Source organism: Podarcis liolepis (genome assembly GCF_965112155.1).
Source record: "Podarcis liolepis genome assembly, chromosome: 2".
Classification (NCBI taxonomy): Eukaryota; Metazoa; Chordata; class Lepidosauria; order Squamata; family Lacertidae; genus Podarcis; species Podarcis liolepis.
This window is the reverse complement of record NC_139555.1, coordinates 112,725,487-112,737,634: the sequence shown is the minus strand read 5'-3', so window position 1 is coordinate 112,737,634 and position 12,148 is coordinate 112,725,487. Positions and strand designations below refer to the sequence as shown.

Here is a 12,148-nt window from a genome sequence, read left to right as displayed (position 1 = left end):
AAGCTTGAGAGTTTCCATGGCCCCACCAAGAATCCTGGGAACTATAGTTTCCCCCTGGAAAAGGATGCCATTTGTGGGATCCTCAACAAACTACAGTTCCCAGTATTCTTTTTTGGGGGAGAAAGATGTGCATTGAATATGCTATAATTGTATAGCACGGATCCACCCTAAAAACTTTTATTCATGCTAATCAATAAAATTGGAAATAGAACTAGCGTGGCTTTTTGACCAGAGATGTTATACAGTGGTGCCTCGCAACACGAAAAGAATCCGTTCTGTGATTCTCTTCGTCTAGCGGTTTTTTCGTCTTGCAAAGCAAGCCCATTGACGGATTAGCGGATTAGCGCTATTAGCGCTATTATCTGCTGAACGGATCAGCTGATAAGCGGTTTAGCGGCTTAGAAAAAAGGGGGAAGGAAAAAAAACCCGTAGGAACTCGCAAGGCATTGTCGTCCCATAGGAAATTCGTTTTACGAAGCACCTCCAAAATGGAAAACTCTTTCATCTAGCAAGTTTTCCGTCTTGCGAGGCATTCGTCTTGCAGGGCACCACTGTATTGTAGGAACCATTAATGCCTCCATGTTCTGGTTGCCACAAGATCCCTTTGCGGCCATCGCTCATCCACAAGCCTAGGGGCTGAGGTCCTTTCACACACACCCCAATAAAATATTTGAGGTGGCTGCCCCCCCCCAGTTGATGGCCGTTGCTATTCAAATGGTGTTCGTGCACCCCGTCATGTGATCAGTTATGCGAGGTGACGCTTACCTGGGCTCCCCATATTTTATTCAACTTGGCACCCCTGTCGCCAAGGGCATAATGGGGGGCAACTCCCATCTCTTGCGGGGGCCCAATTAGTGCCAGCACCGTCCGTAAGAGTTTGGGTGTAATCTTTGACACCTCCCTTTCCATGGAGGCGCAGATTGCAGCTATAACAAAGGCGGCATTTTTTCATCTCCGCCAAGCTAAGCAGTTGGCTCCTTATCTCTCTCGCCCTGACCTAGCCACTGTGATCCACGCGGCGGTCACCTCCAGACTGGATTATTGTAACTCGCTCTACGTGGGGCTGCCCTTGAGACTGACCCAGAAACTCCAGCGGGTGCAGAATGCCGCGGCGAGACTCCTTACGGGGTCCTCACTGAGAGATCAGCCAATGCTATACCAGCTGCACTGGCTCCCGGTGGAGTACAGGATCAGGTTTAAGGTGCTGGTTTTAACCTTTAAAGCCCTATATGGCCTAGGACCCTCGTACCTACGGGACCGCCTCTCCTGGTATGTCCCACAGAGGAACTTACGGTCTTCAAACAAAAACATCTTGAAGGTCCCAGGCCACAGAGAGGTTAGGCTGGCCTCAACCAGAGCCAGGGCTTTTTCAGCTGTGGCTCCGATCTGGTGGAATGCTCTGTCACAAGAGACTAGGGCCCTGCGGGACTTGACATCTTTCCGCAGGGCCTGCAAGACAGAGCTGTTCCACCAGGCCTTTGGCCAGGGCACAGCCTGACTCCCTCCTTTGGCAATCCTCACAGAACCCTAGCCCAGTTGGTTGCCATTAATCTGATTTGAATTAATTTTATAATGAAATGATTTTAGAATGTGTATCATTTTATTGTTGTTAGCCGCTCTGAGCCCGGCTTCAGCTGGGGAGGGCGGGATATAAATAATTTTTTTTAATTATTATTTATTATTAAATGTGCTTCCTCACACCACTGAGGCTGGGTTAGGTTCTGTTGACCTGTATCCGAGATAGATAAGGTACCTCCAGAATGGGATTCAGTCATGTACTATCAAATTCAGATTGCACCATCGAAGTTGTTTTGGCGCTGTTGTGGATTAAACCCGCTTCCCCTCCAAAATCAGTCTGATGAGGGCTTGGGGGAAAGCACTGGGAGGTGTCAGATAACACTTGCTTTGACGCAACATCATTTAACTTCCCTGAAATCAAATCAGGATGTTCCATAAACAGCCGGCGTCCCTGTAAGCTTTCTCAAAACAAATCAGACATGTTCTCCGGAAGCTGATAGCTGAATAGATATCACTGGGCATATTTCATCAAGGCTGCCAATTCTGAAATTAATTTCTGAGCAACCGGAGGCAACAAGGACTATTCCGCTCAGGGTCACCCCAAGACATTTTGCTACCCGAAAGGGGTAGCAAGAAAGAAAGGGGAAAAGTTGACAGCTATGCTTGAGCTCCTTGGAAGATGTAAAGTGGTCTAGGTAAAGGGACCCCTGACCGTTAGGTCCAGTCGTGACCGACTCTGGGGTTGCGGCACTCATCTTGTTTTATTGGCTGAGGGAGCCAGCATAAATCTGGTCATGTGGCCAGCATGACTAAGCTGCTTCTGGTGAACCAGCAGCACACGGAAACGCCGTTTACCTTCCCGCCGGAGTGGTACCTATTTATCTACTTGCACTTCGATGTGTTTTCGAACCGCTAGGTTGGCAGGAGCAGGGACCCAGCAATGGGAGCTCACCCCATCGTGGGGATTCAAACCGCGACCTTCCATTCGACAAGCCCTAGGCTCAGTGGTTTAGACCACAGTGCCACCCGCGTCCCGTAACGTATATAAATGTAATGAATAAAGAAGTAAAACAAGGCATTTAAGCCACATGCCAAAGTTAGATTGTTCCACGAATAGGGCAACCCATGAAATTAAAAAAAGAAACCGGCGCTTCTTTTGACATGCACTGGCCAAGGTCGGCTATACTACGAAGGGCTGCCTGCGGCCAAAGAGGGAGGGAACCACAGAATCGGGACCCCCCAGAGTCATCTAGTCCAACCCCCCTGCTATGCAGGCGTCCAACCTAAAAAGGAGGCGCGTGGCTGAAGGAGCTCTGCTGCCCCCCAGCGCCCAAACCCGGAGTAGCACGCTTTCAGTAACGATACGCGCACACAGCCCAGGGCACCTCCCAGGAAGGAGCAATCCGAAAGCAAAGCTCCACGGATCCACCCACTTCCGCTGACTTTCCGCGCGGAGAAAGCCGTGGGAATCCGCGGTGTCCCCCCCCCCCGCCCCCGCGCCTCGCTACAGGATTGGACGAGGGGGCTTCCTGGAACGTTCCTGAGCCGCGCCAGGTCCAATCAGAGGAGCCGCTCCGCGCCGCGACCCCCGGCGACTCGAGCCGCCTTTTGTTTTGGGCTCCGCTTTGCAGGCGCGGCTCCTCCTCGTTGCTTCTTCTCTGCAAGGTGTTTGGTGAAAAATCCGTCGGTGTTTTTTTGGGGGGGCGGCAGGGGGGTGCAATGGTTTCCGCGTGGACTCCCACCTCGTAAGCTGTTGCTGCCAAGCGGGGAGGAAGGCGGCGGGTGCCCCCTCTGTGCTGAATCGGGAGGCATTTTAGGGTGGGGTGGGGCAGATGCAGGGCCGGATTGAGGTCTGATGAGACCCTAAGCAGCCTTTCTCAGCCTGTGGGTCCCCAGATGTTGTTGGACTACAACTCCCATCACCCCTAGTAAGCAAGGCCGGAGCTCAGGGATGATGGGAGTTGTAGTCCAACAACATCTGGGGACCCACAGGTTGAGAACCACTGCAAGGTAATGGTTCCCTTTATATGTCTAGCTGTCCTTTGTCAGCAACAAATTGGCCCTATTTTGATGTGTTGAATATATGCTATATGGTAATTTATGGACCTAATAGGTATCTAAAGCTATTTGCACATAACAAAAAACAGTCGTAAAGGTAAAGAGGGACCCCTGATCACTCGCTTTACTGGCCGGAAGTACAGCTTCCAGGTCATGTGGCCAGCATGACTAAGCCGCTTCTGGCGAACCAGAGCAGCGCACGGAAATGCCATTTACCTTCCCGCTGGAGCGGTACCTATTTATCTACTTGCACTTTGACGTGCTTTCGAACTGCTAGGTGGGCAGGAGCTGGGACCGAGCAACGGGAGCTCACCCCATCACGGGGATTTGAACCGCTGACCTTCTAAAGCTTAAGTAGGTAAAGAAATATGGGGAAAGCAAAGTGTCACTTAGGGGAGGACCTTGAAGCTTGAATTTGTTTTATCCTGCATGATTTTATTTGATGCTTTTATATGTTGCAAACTGCTTGGAAGTCCCCCCCCCCTTTAAAATATAATGTGGCATAGGAACAAGATGAATAATAAAAAATAAATTCCATTTTTAAAAAGGTGCTTAGACATTAGGTTCTGGTGACCGCAACCTACGCTTAATTTGGCAATTAGCTTATAGGTTAGGGTTTCTAATGCTTGTCCCGAGGGTTTCAGACAGGAGAATTCTCCCAGCCCTGCCAGGACATGCCAGAGACTGAACCTGGAACCTACCTAAGAGTTATTGTAACAACAACAACAACAACAACAACAACAATAATAATAATAATAATAATAATAATAATAATAATAATATATTACTAATACCCCGCCCATCTGGCCAGGCCTCCCCAGCCACTCTGGGCGGCTCCCAACAAAATATAAAAAACACTATAAAATATCAAACATTTAAAACTTCCCTAAGCAGGGCAGCCTTCAGGTGTCTTCTAAAAGTCAGATAGTTGTTTATTTCCTTGACATCTGATGTTACAGCCCTTTTCCATTCCTTTACATGACAGCGATACTGTAGTACAGTGGTACCTCGGGTTAAGTACGTAATTCGTTCTGGAGGTCCATTCATAACCTGAAACTGTTCTTAACCTGAAGCACCACTTTAGCTAATGGGGCCTCCTGCTGCCACCATGCCACCGGAGCAAATTTCTGTTCTCAACCTGAAGCAAAGGTCTTAACCTGAAGCACTATTTCTGGGTTAGCGCAGTCTGTAACCTGAAGCATATGTAACCTGAAGTGTATGTAACCTGAGGTGCCACTGTAGTGGTTTTCCTGTATTGATAGGTGACAGAGCTAGATTAGCTTTTTTGAGGTCTCTTTAGTTTGGTTAGCTTTTAAGGTTCTGTCGGTTGTAGCTTATGCATTCTCTGCGTGCGTTTCGAAACTCTCTTTATTTTCCTCCCCGTCGTTTCGATAGATGACTGGCCACAGCAGCGCGGGAACCAGCAACGGCCGCAAGGGCCGTGGCGTTTCGTGGCGGCTCCAAGAAACCTTGAATCTCCTGGACATCTGGGGAGAGCAGAAAATCCAGGACCAGCTCCGCAACAGCCACCAGAACATAGACTTTTTCGAATACATCGCCCAGAAGATGGCCACGCGGGGCCATCGCCGGACCGCCCTGGAGTGCCGCTCGAAGACCAAAGTGATGCGGCTGGAATACAAGCGTGTGATTGATCACAACTCCAAGGCGGGGAGCAGCAAGGTGACTTGCCCTTTCTACGAACAGCTGCACCGCATCCTCCAGGGCAACGCGAGCATGAAACCCAGCCGGGTGGGCCGAACCCTGAGCTTCCACCTGGTGCCACAGCCAGAAGTAGCTCAGGAACAGCCACAGCCGGCAGCGGAAGAAATCATCCCACCCGACGTCCATGTGGTTAACGTCGGAGAATACCTCAAGCAAGAGGACTCTGGTAGGTTTCCACAGCCACAGCAGCCCAGAGTCCTGCTTACGCTATTCGGTCATTTTAATATTTCTCCACACCGATATTTAGCGATGCCAGCTCAACAGGATCATTTCTAGGGGGAGTTAGATTGGCAGTATGCGTTGCGGCCTCCTGTTTCCTTTCTCAAGAGAAAATTGCCGCAGTTATAGTTTTGCTCTGTAGCGTACAGTGGTACCTTGGTTCTCAGACTTGGTTGGTTGGTTCCAAAACCAAAGCGTTCCAAAACCAAGGTGCGCTTTCCCATAGAAAGCCATGCAAAATGGATTAATCCGTTCCAGACTTTTCAAAACAACCCCTAAACTCAAGTTAACATAAATTTTACTATCTAACGAGGCAACTGGTCCATAAAATGAAAGCAATTAACAATGTACTGCAGTCACACAATCAATCAGTAGCAGAACTGGGTTCCACACAGTCACAGAAACAAAACGAAAAGAAAAAATGCAAAATTAGCAAAGACAGACAGACCTCAGCGTGGCACTCAAAACGGAAGTGTAACACTCAAAATGGAGCACATTCAGCTTCTGAAAAAAGTCCGCAAACAAACACTTCCGGGTTTGCAGTGTTTGGGTTCCAAGTTGTTTGAGTATCAAGATGTTTGAGTACCAAGGTACCACTGTACATGAATAAACGCTATTCTCTTGTGTTGTCTTTTTCAGTCCTTGGTGGGACTGAAATGAAATTTGGGTGGTTGTTTTTACCCATTTCACTAGGCCAGCCTTCCTCAATCCAGTTTTCCCCAGATGTTTGGGGCTGCAACCAGTAGTCTAAACATCGGGGGGGGGCACCAGTTTGGGGAAGGCGGACCTGGGCTATTGCTCATTTTTACCTGGTGATATCCTATTATTTTAGCACCTGCCATGAATTATTGTTGAGGGTCGAGCGTTCAGGGGTTGGCATGAAAGGGGAAAAACTAAGCCACATTTTTTTTAAAAAAACATTTCTTTATTATTTTCTGAAGTTGCGTTACAAACCGAACCAGTCGTCTGAAATATTTGCATAAGAAGTAAAGCACCACCTGTGTCTTGGGAACATGTCTCTGTGTCTATTTCCTTTAGCTGTTTTAACTTTGACTATTGGTGGGTATTTTCCCCCTGCTTGCTTTGTTCTCCAGATGACACAGGAATGGCGACTGGGAATGGCACTGAGGAAGACATGGCAGAGGCTGGGGAGAACGACATGGCAGCGATGAAGGAAGAAGACAGCAATGAAGGCAGGGGTAAGAGTTGGCCCCTTGAACTGTGCGTTTGGTGGGTGTGTTGCTTTGCCCCGTGGGTGCTGGAGAAATTGCGGTGAAAATGTTCTGCATGGTAACTCTGCTATGAATCTTTTTGCTGTTTCATTTGCAACACCCTTAATCTTTTTGTGCAACAATTTTTAAAATAAAAAAACCTGTGCATTTCTGTTGTGCAGACCCAGCTCTGCTAACCATCTTTGGTCTCAGATAATTCTGCTTTGTTTTTCTCCCTGCGTTTTGCCACAGGAAGAGACCTTGATTATCAGAGACCCCAAGTTAACCAAATAAGCCCCTCGCATCAGGATGCCCCCGTCAACACAGGTACGCGTTGTCTAAATACAACTCTTGGTTTTGTTTTGTCTGCAACATAAATTTACATTCAAGAATAGTCACGGCTGCTGTTTTTACTGTTCTTGCAATTGGTGTACAGTCATACCTTGGTTTTCGAACAGCTTAGTTCTCAAACGCCGCAAACCTGGAAGTGACTGTTCCGGTTTGTGAACTACTTTTGAAAGCCAAATGTCCGATGGGGCTTCCGTAGCTTCTGATTGGCTGTAGGAGCTTCCTGCAGCCAATCAGAAGCCGCGCTTTGGTTTCCGAACATTTTGGAAGTCAAACGGACTTACGGAACGGATTCTGTTCAACTTCCAAGGTATGACTGTAGCCGTTGCTTTCTTTTGTTAGAATAGTAACGATTACTAAGTTTTTTCGAACTCTGTAGTTTTAGTCTGTTAGTCGCCTGGAGACTATTTTCACATTAGATGACTAATAAAAAGATGATAATCATATCAGTTCAGCCATTTGAGACAGATGGAAGAAGTCATTGTGATCTGTGCTCAGTTACTCAGTTGAAGAAGTTCCAGCAGATCTGGATTCTTGAGTACAGTGGTACCTCGGGTTACAGACGCTTTAGGTTACAGACGCTTCAGGTTACAGACTCCGCTAACCCAGAAATATTATCTTGGGTTAAGAATTTTGCTTCAGAATGAGAACAGAAATCGCTTGGCGGCAGCATGGCAGCAGTGGGAGACCCCATTAGCTAAAGTGGTACCTCAGGTTAAGAACAGTTTCAGGTTAAGAATGGACCTCCAGAACGAATTAAGTTCTTAAGCAGAAGTACCACTGTAATGTGGAAAGAGCTTTGGTTCGGTTGCATTAGGTTTTCTGGGAGTGGTGAGAGTGGTGTTGACCCACGAGAAAAGCCAGCAGAGATTGAGACCAAAGTCTCCACAGCCTCCACTTCTTTCCATCAAGTCTTTTTCACACACGCTCACTCACGGTTGCCAGGCTATAAGGGACGAGGGCTTTTCCTTGACCTCATGCTACCTCTTAGAAATGTTCTTAACCTGAAACACCACTTTAGCTAATGGGCCCTCCTGCTGCCGCCGCGCCGGGACAGCACGATTTCTGTTCTCGTCCTGAAGCAAAGTTCTTAACCTGAAGCACTATTTCTGGGTTAGCGGAGTCTGTAACCTGAAGTGTATGTAACCTGAAGCGTATGTAACCCGAGGTACCACTGTACCTGTGTGGGCGAGCATCTTTTGACAAACCATTGTTTCATTTCTTGTTGTTGTTGTTATTAAAAAGTTAAATAAAAGTAAATCAGTAAATAATTTTTTCATTTCCTCCTGCCCTCAGAACCCCCCGTGGCCCACCCGCTCCCAGCCCCATCTCCCCTGGCTGACTTTGCCATACTGCGGCCCAAGAAGAGGAAAGGGGCCGAGACCCTGTTCCAGGAGTTGCTGCAGCAGTCGAGAGAGGAGCAGGAGGAGCTTCTCCTGGAGATGGGCCGCGACAGGGAGGTGGCGCTCAGTCTCCTGAAGACCCTGAGGCAGGACGTGGCCGGGTGCCGGGAGGAGCGGAGGCAGATTATGGAGATGATGCGCGCCCACAACGAGATTCTGAAGGGACTGGCCGCCAGCCTCAGCAGCCTCACCGATGCCTTTGCCAGCCAGCCGCAGGCCAGGACACCTCGCCCCGGCGTGCCCAACAGCGCCACGGCCCAGAGGGGCCACGCCAGGCCGAATGACGAGAACTGCAGCCCGCGGAGCCCCCTCCGTCGGTTGCACTCCAACAGCCTGTCCTCATCGCTGTTCCCCGCCAACAACACGCACCACATGGCCTAGCCCTGGAGAGACCAAAGAAATGGTGGCTGCGAACACTTGTGTTTTTTACCAAGAGACGTTTTCCAGTAAGTTTTTGAAAACAGGTTGTTGTGAAAGAAAGGGTAGCTTGAAATAAATTCGTTGCTGAAAAAGGAACTCCGGATCACCTGTTTCTCTGCAGGCCCATTCACCCAACTGCTGACAGCACAGAGGTGCTTTTCAAAGGGTGTCAAACTGCCCTGGTCCATTGGAAAAGGCAGGAGGAAATCATCCTTTAGTTGGGAGCCCTTAGTTGTCTAGCTAGTGCTTCCTGTGCATGCTGAAATAACAACAACAACAATAATAATAATTTATTTATACCCCATCCATCTGGCTGGGCTTCCAACAAAATATTAAAATATAGAGGTACCTCAGGTTAAGTACTTAATTCGTTCCGGAGGTCTGTTCTTAACCTGAAACGGTTCTTAACCTGAAGCACCACTTTAGCTAATGGGGCCTCCTGCTGCCGCCGCGCCGCCAGAGCACGATTTCTGTTCTCATCCTGAAGCAAAGTTCTTAGCCTGAAGCACTATTTCTGGGTTAGCAGAGTCTGTAACCTGAAGCGTATGTAACCCGAGGTACCAATGTACCGCAATGCATCAAACATTAAAAGCTTCCCTAAACAGGGCTGCCTTCGGATGTCTTCTAAAAGTCTGGTAGATTTTCTCTTTGAGGGCGTTCCACTGGGCGGGCGCCACCACCGAGAAGGCCCTTTGCCTGGTTCCCTGTAACTTGGCTTCTTGCAGCAAGGGAACCGCCAGAAGGCCCTCGGAGCTGGAGACCTCAGTGTCCGGGCTGAACGATGGGGGTGCAGATGCTCCTTCAGGTATACTGGACCGAGGCCGTTTAGGGCTTTAAAGGTCAGCACCAACACTTTGAATTGTGCTCGGAAACGTACTGGCAGCCAATGTAGGTCTTTCAAGACTGGTGTTATGTGGTCTCAGCGGCTGCTCCCAGTCACCAGTCTAGCTGCCCCATTCGTCCAGCCCCTGGCTTAATTATTATTAATTATTGAATTTATATACCAAGGAATTCAAGGTACTGTACAGGGTTTTCCTCCTCCCCATTTCCTCCTCGCAACAACCCTGTGATGTAGGTTATGGTAAGAGATGGTGGCAGCTTCAAACACATATGAAAACCTAATAGAACATCAAACATTAAAATCTTCCCAATACAGAGCTGCCTTCAGATGTCTTCTAAAGGTTGTGTATATCTTTATCTGAAGGGATGGTGTTCCACAGGGAGGGTGCCACTGTTCGGAGGTCTCAGGGCGGTTCACAAAACAAAACAAAATATAAAACCATGAAATACCTAATCAAAATAAAAACAACAACCCAATAACCTCACCCCACCCCCATTTTAAAAGGTCAGTCAACTGAACCAAAGGCCTGGTTAAATAGGAGCGTTTTTGCCTGGTGCCTATTGGTGTATAGTGAAGGCACCAGGCGAACTTCCCTGGGGAGAGCATTCCACAGACGGGGAGCCACTGCAGAGAAGGCCCCGTTCTCGTGTTGCTACCCTCTGGACCTCTCGAGGAGGAGGCACATGAAGGAGGGCCTCAGAGGGTGATCTCAGGGTCTGGGTACGTTCATATGAGAAGAGGCAGTCCCTCAGGTATTGCGGTCCTTAACTAGAGAGTTACCGTATTTTTTGCACCATAACACTCACTTTTTTCCTCCTAGAAAGTCAGGGGAAATGTCTGTGCGTGTTATGGAGTGAATGCCTACAGGCGGCGGGGGGGGGGGATCTGCTGCAGTCGTGAGCAGAGGATCCATGGTTCCCCTTCCTTCCCTCCTCTGTGGCTCGCTTTGGGAGAAGAGCCGTGAGTGGGGAGGAGAGAGGGACAGAGAGCCTGCTTGCTTTAAAGGAGCAAAGCGGGAGAGGAGAGGAGCCTTCTCCTCTTATACCCCTCTTCTTCATTATTAGCAGCATCCTTCTCCACACACCCCACGCGTGCTTCTTGTCCCTTGAGTGCTTTTCCTTCCCTCCCCACTTAAAACGTGGTTCCAAAGCACAGATCCACATGGATCCTCAGGATTTTTGCACTGGGTCACCCCAAATTCACCATCAGATCACATAGCATGTCCATGGCTACAGCTTGCACACAAACAATCACACACCCACTGTTGCCTGGGGCCGCAGTGGTGCAAAAACATGGTTACAAAGCATGGATCTACATGGATCCTCAGGATTTTTGCATTGGGCTACCCCAAACTCACCATCAGATGTGTCTGTGGCCACAGCATGAACCACAAAAATCATAAATCCACTGTTAAGTTTAGAATATTTTTTTTCTTGTTTTCTTCCTCTAAAAACTATGTGCGTGTTATGGTCGGGTGCGTGTTATAGAGCGAAAAATACGGTACGTCTTCCCTCTTGTTTTCTCAAACAGTTTCTGGGGTGGTTTAACAATCCCTCTTTCCAGGGAACTGGGAATGGTCATTCGTGGAATAGGGATCTCCCGGCAACACTTTTTAACAGATTACATTTCCCAGGATTCTTGGGGGAAGCCATGCCCGTTTTAAAATGGCGGGACACTTCTCTAAATGCAGAGAGTCTTGCGCACCTGTGGTTGCTGTTATGTATAATTTGTTCCTTTGGAAATAAACAGTTAAAGAGCAACTGCCACAGACGAGATATGGAGTTTCCACCCTGCGGTTTCTGTTTCTCGTAATCACCAGCTTTCTTTTTCTCCTAAGTTTCTTGGGCTGACCCTTTGAACCACTTGGTAAAAACAGTTGCGGGGGTTAATGATGATAATTTTATTATTTGTACTCTGGGTTACCCCAGCCAAACGGTGTGGCTTCCAGCATATAAACAAACATAATTAAGCATTAAAAACCTCCCTACACAGGGCTGCCTTCAGAAAACAAGCACCATGTTATCATGGAAACCAAATAGAGCTGATGAGACAATTTCACTCCTGCACAAAAACATATGCTCCCAATTTTCCAGGTGTCTGCTATGAGCTCTAGCTGGCTAATCCACCGACACAGCTTTTCCACCCTCAACTTTTATACTTGCAAGCAGCCTGGAAGCTTCAGAGATATTTGACAGACCGCTTCATAAAAATATATATTTATTTACAAAATTTCTACGTCACCTTTCTGTGATTCTATGAGAGTGGATAGGGAAGGGGTTGTACCATTGCAGTGTGGCCCGGGGCTGGTCCTGGGATCACTAAGGTGATTTGAGGGTATGGATGAGGAGCAGGAGAGCTTTGATTCATTTTGCATCTCAGGCTGAGCCTACCTGATTCACTTTCTGAAA

General features: G+C 48.3%; 1 protein-coding gene across 4 annotated transcripts; it reads left to right on the top strand.

Annotated features, from left to right (window-relative positions):
- Positions 1 to 2,901: 2,901 nt before the first annotated feature.
- LOC310701744 (uncharacterized protein) lies at positions 2,902 to 8,995 on the top strand. 4 transcript variants are annotated; one of them, XM_083493065.1, is made up of 5 exons: positions 2,902 to 3,183; positions 4,972 to 5,464; positions 6,612 to 6,716; positions 6,981 to 7,055; positions 8,373 to 8,995. In XM_083493065.1, the coding sequence occupies exons 2-5, from the start codon at positions 4,972 to 4,974 to the stop codon at positions 8,858 to 8,860; spliced, it is 1,161 nt and encodes a 386-aa protein (XP_083349191.1). In that variant the 5' UTR covers positions 2,902 to 3,183; the 3' UTR covers positions 8,861 to 8,995. The 4 variants fall into 4 exon arrangements, with proteins under 4 accessions (XP_083349191.1, XP_083349193.1, XP_083349194.1 ...); XM_083493067.1 differs by lacking the exon at positions 2,902 to 3,183 and adding an exon at positions 3,187 to 3,263; XM_083493068.1 differs by lacking the exon at positions 2,902 to 3,183 and adding an exon at positions 3,742 to 3,930.
- Positions 8,996 to 12,148: the final 3,153 nt, after the last annotated feature.

What these genes read in the sequence shown, in the direction of transcription:
- LOC310701744 (XM_083493065.1), top strand. Translation starts at nt 4,972, where the DNA reads ATGACTGGCCACAGCAGCGCGGGAACCAGCAACGGCCGCAAGGGCCGT. An exon ending in CCTCAAGCAAGAGGACTCTG is followed by an intron (nt 5,465 to 6,611) that starts GTAGGTTTCCAC and finishes TTTGTTCTCCAG; the next exon opens with ATGACACAGGAATGGCGACT. An exon ending in GGATGCCCCCGTCAACACAG is followed by an intron (nt 7,056 to 8,372) that starts GTACGCGTTGTC and finishes TCCTGCCCTCAG; the next exon opens with AACCCCCCGTGGCCCACCCG.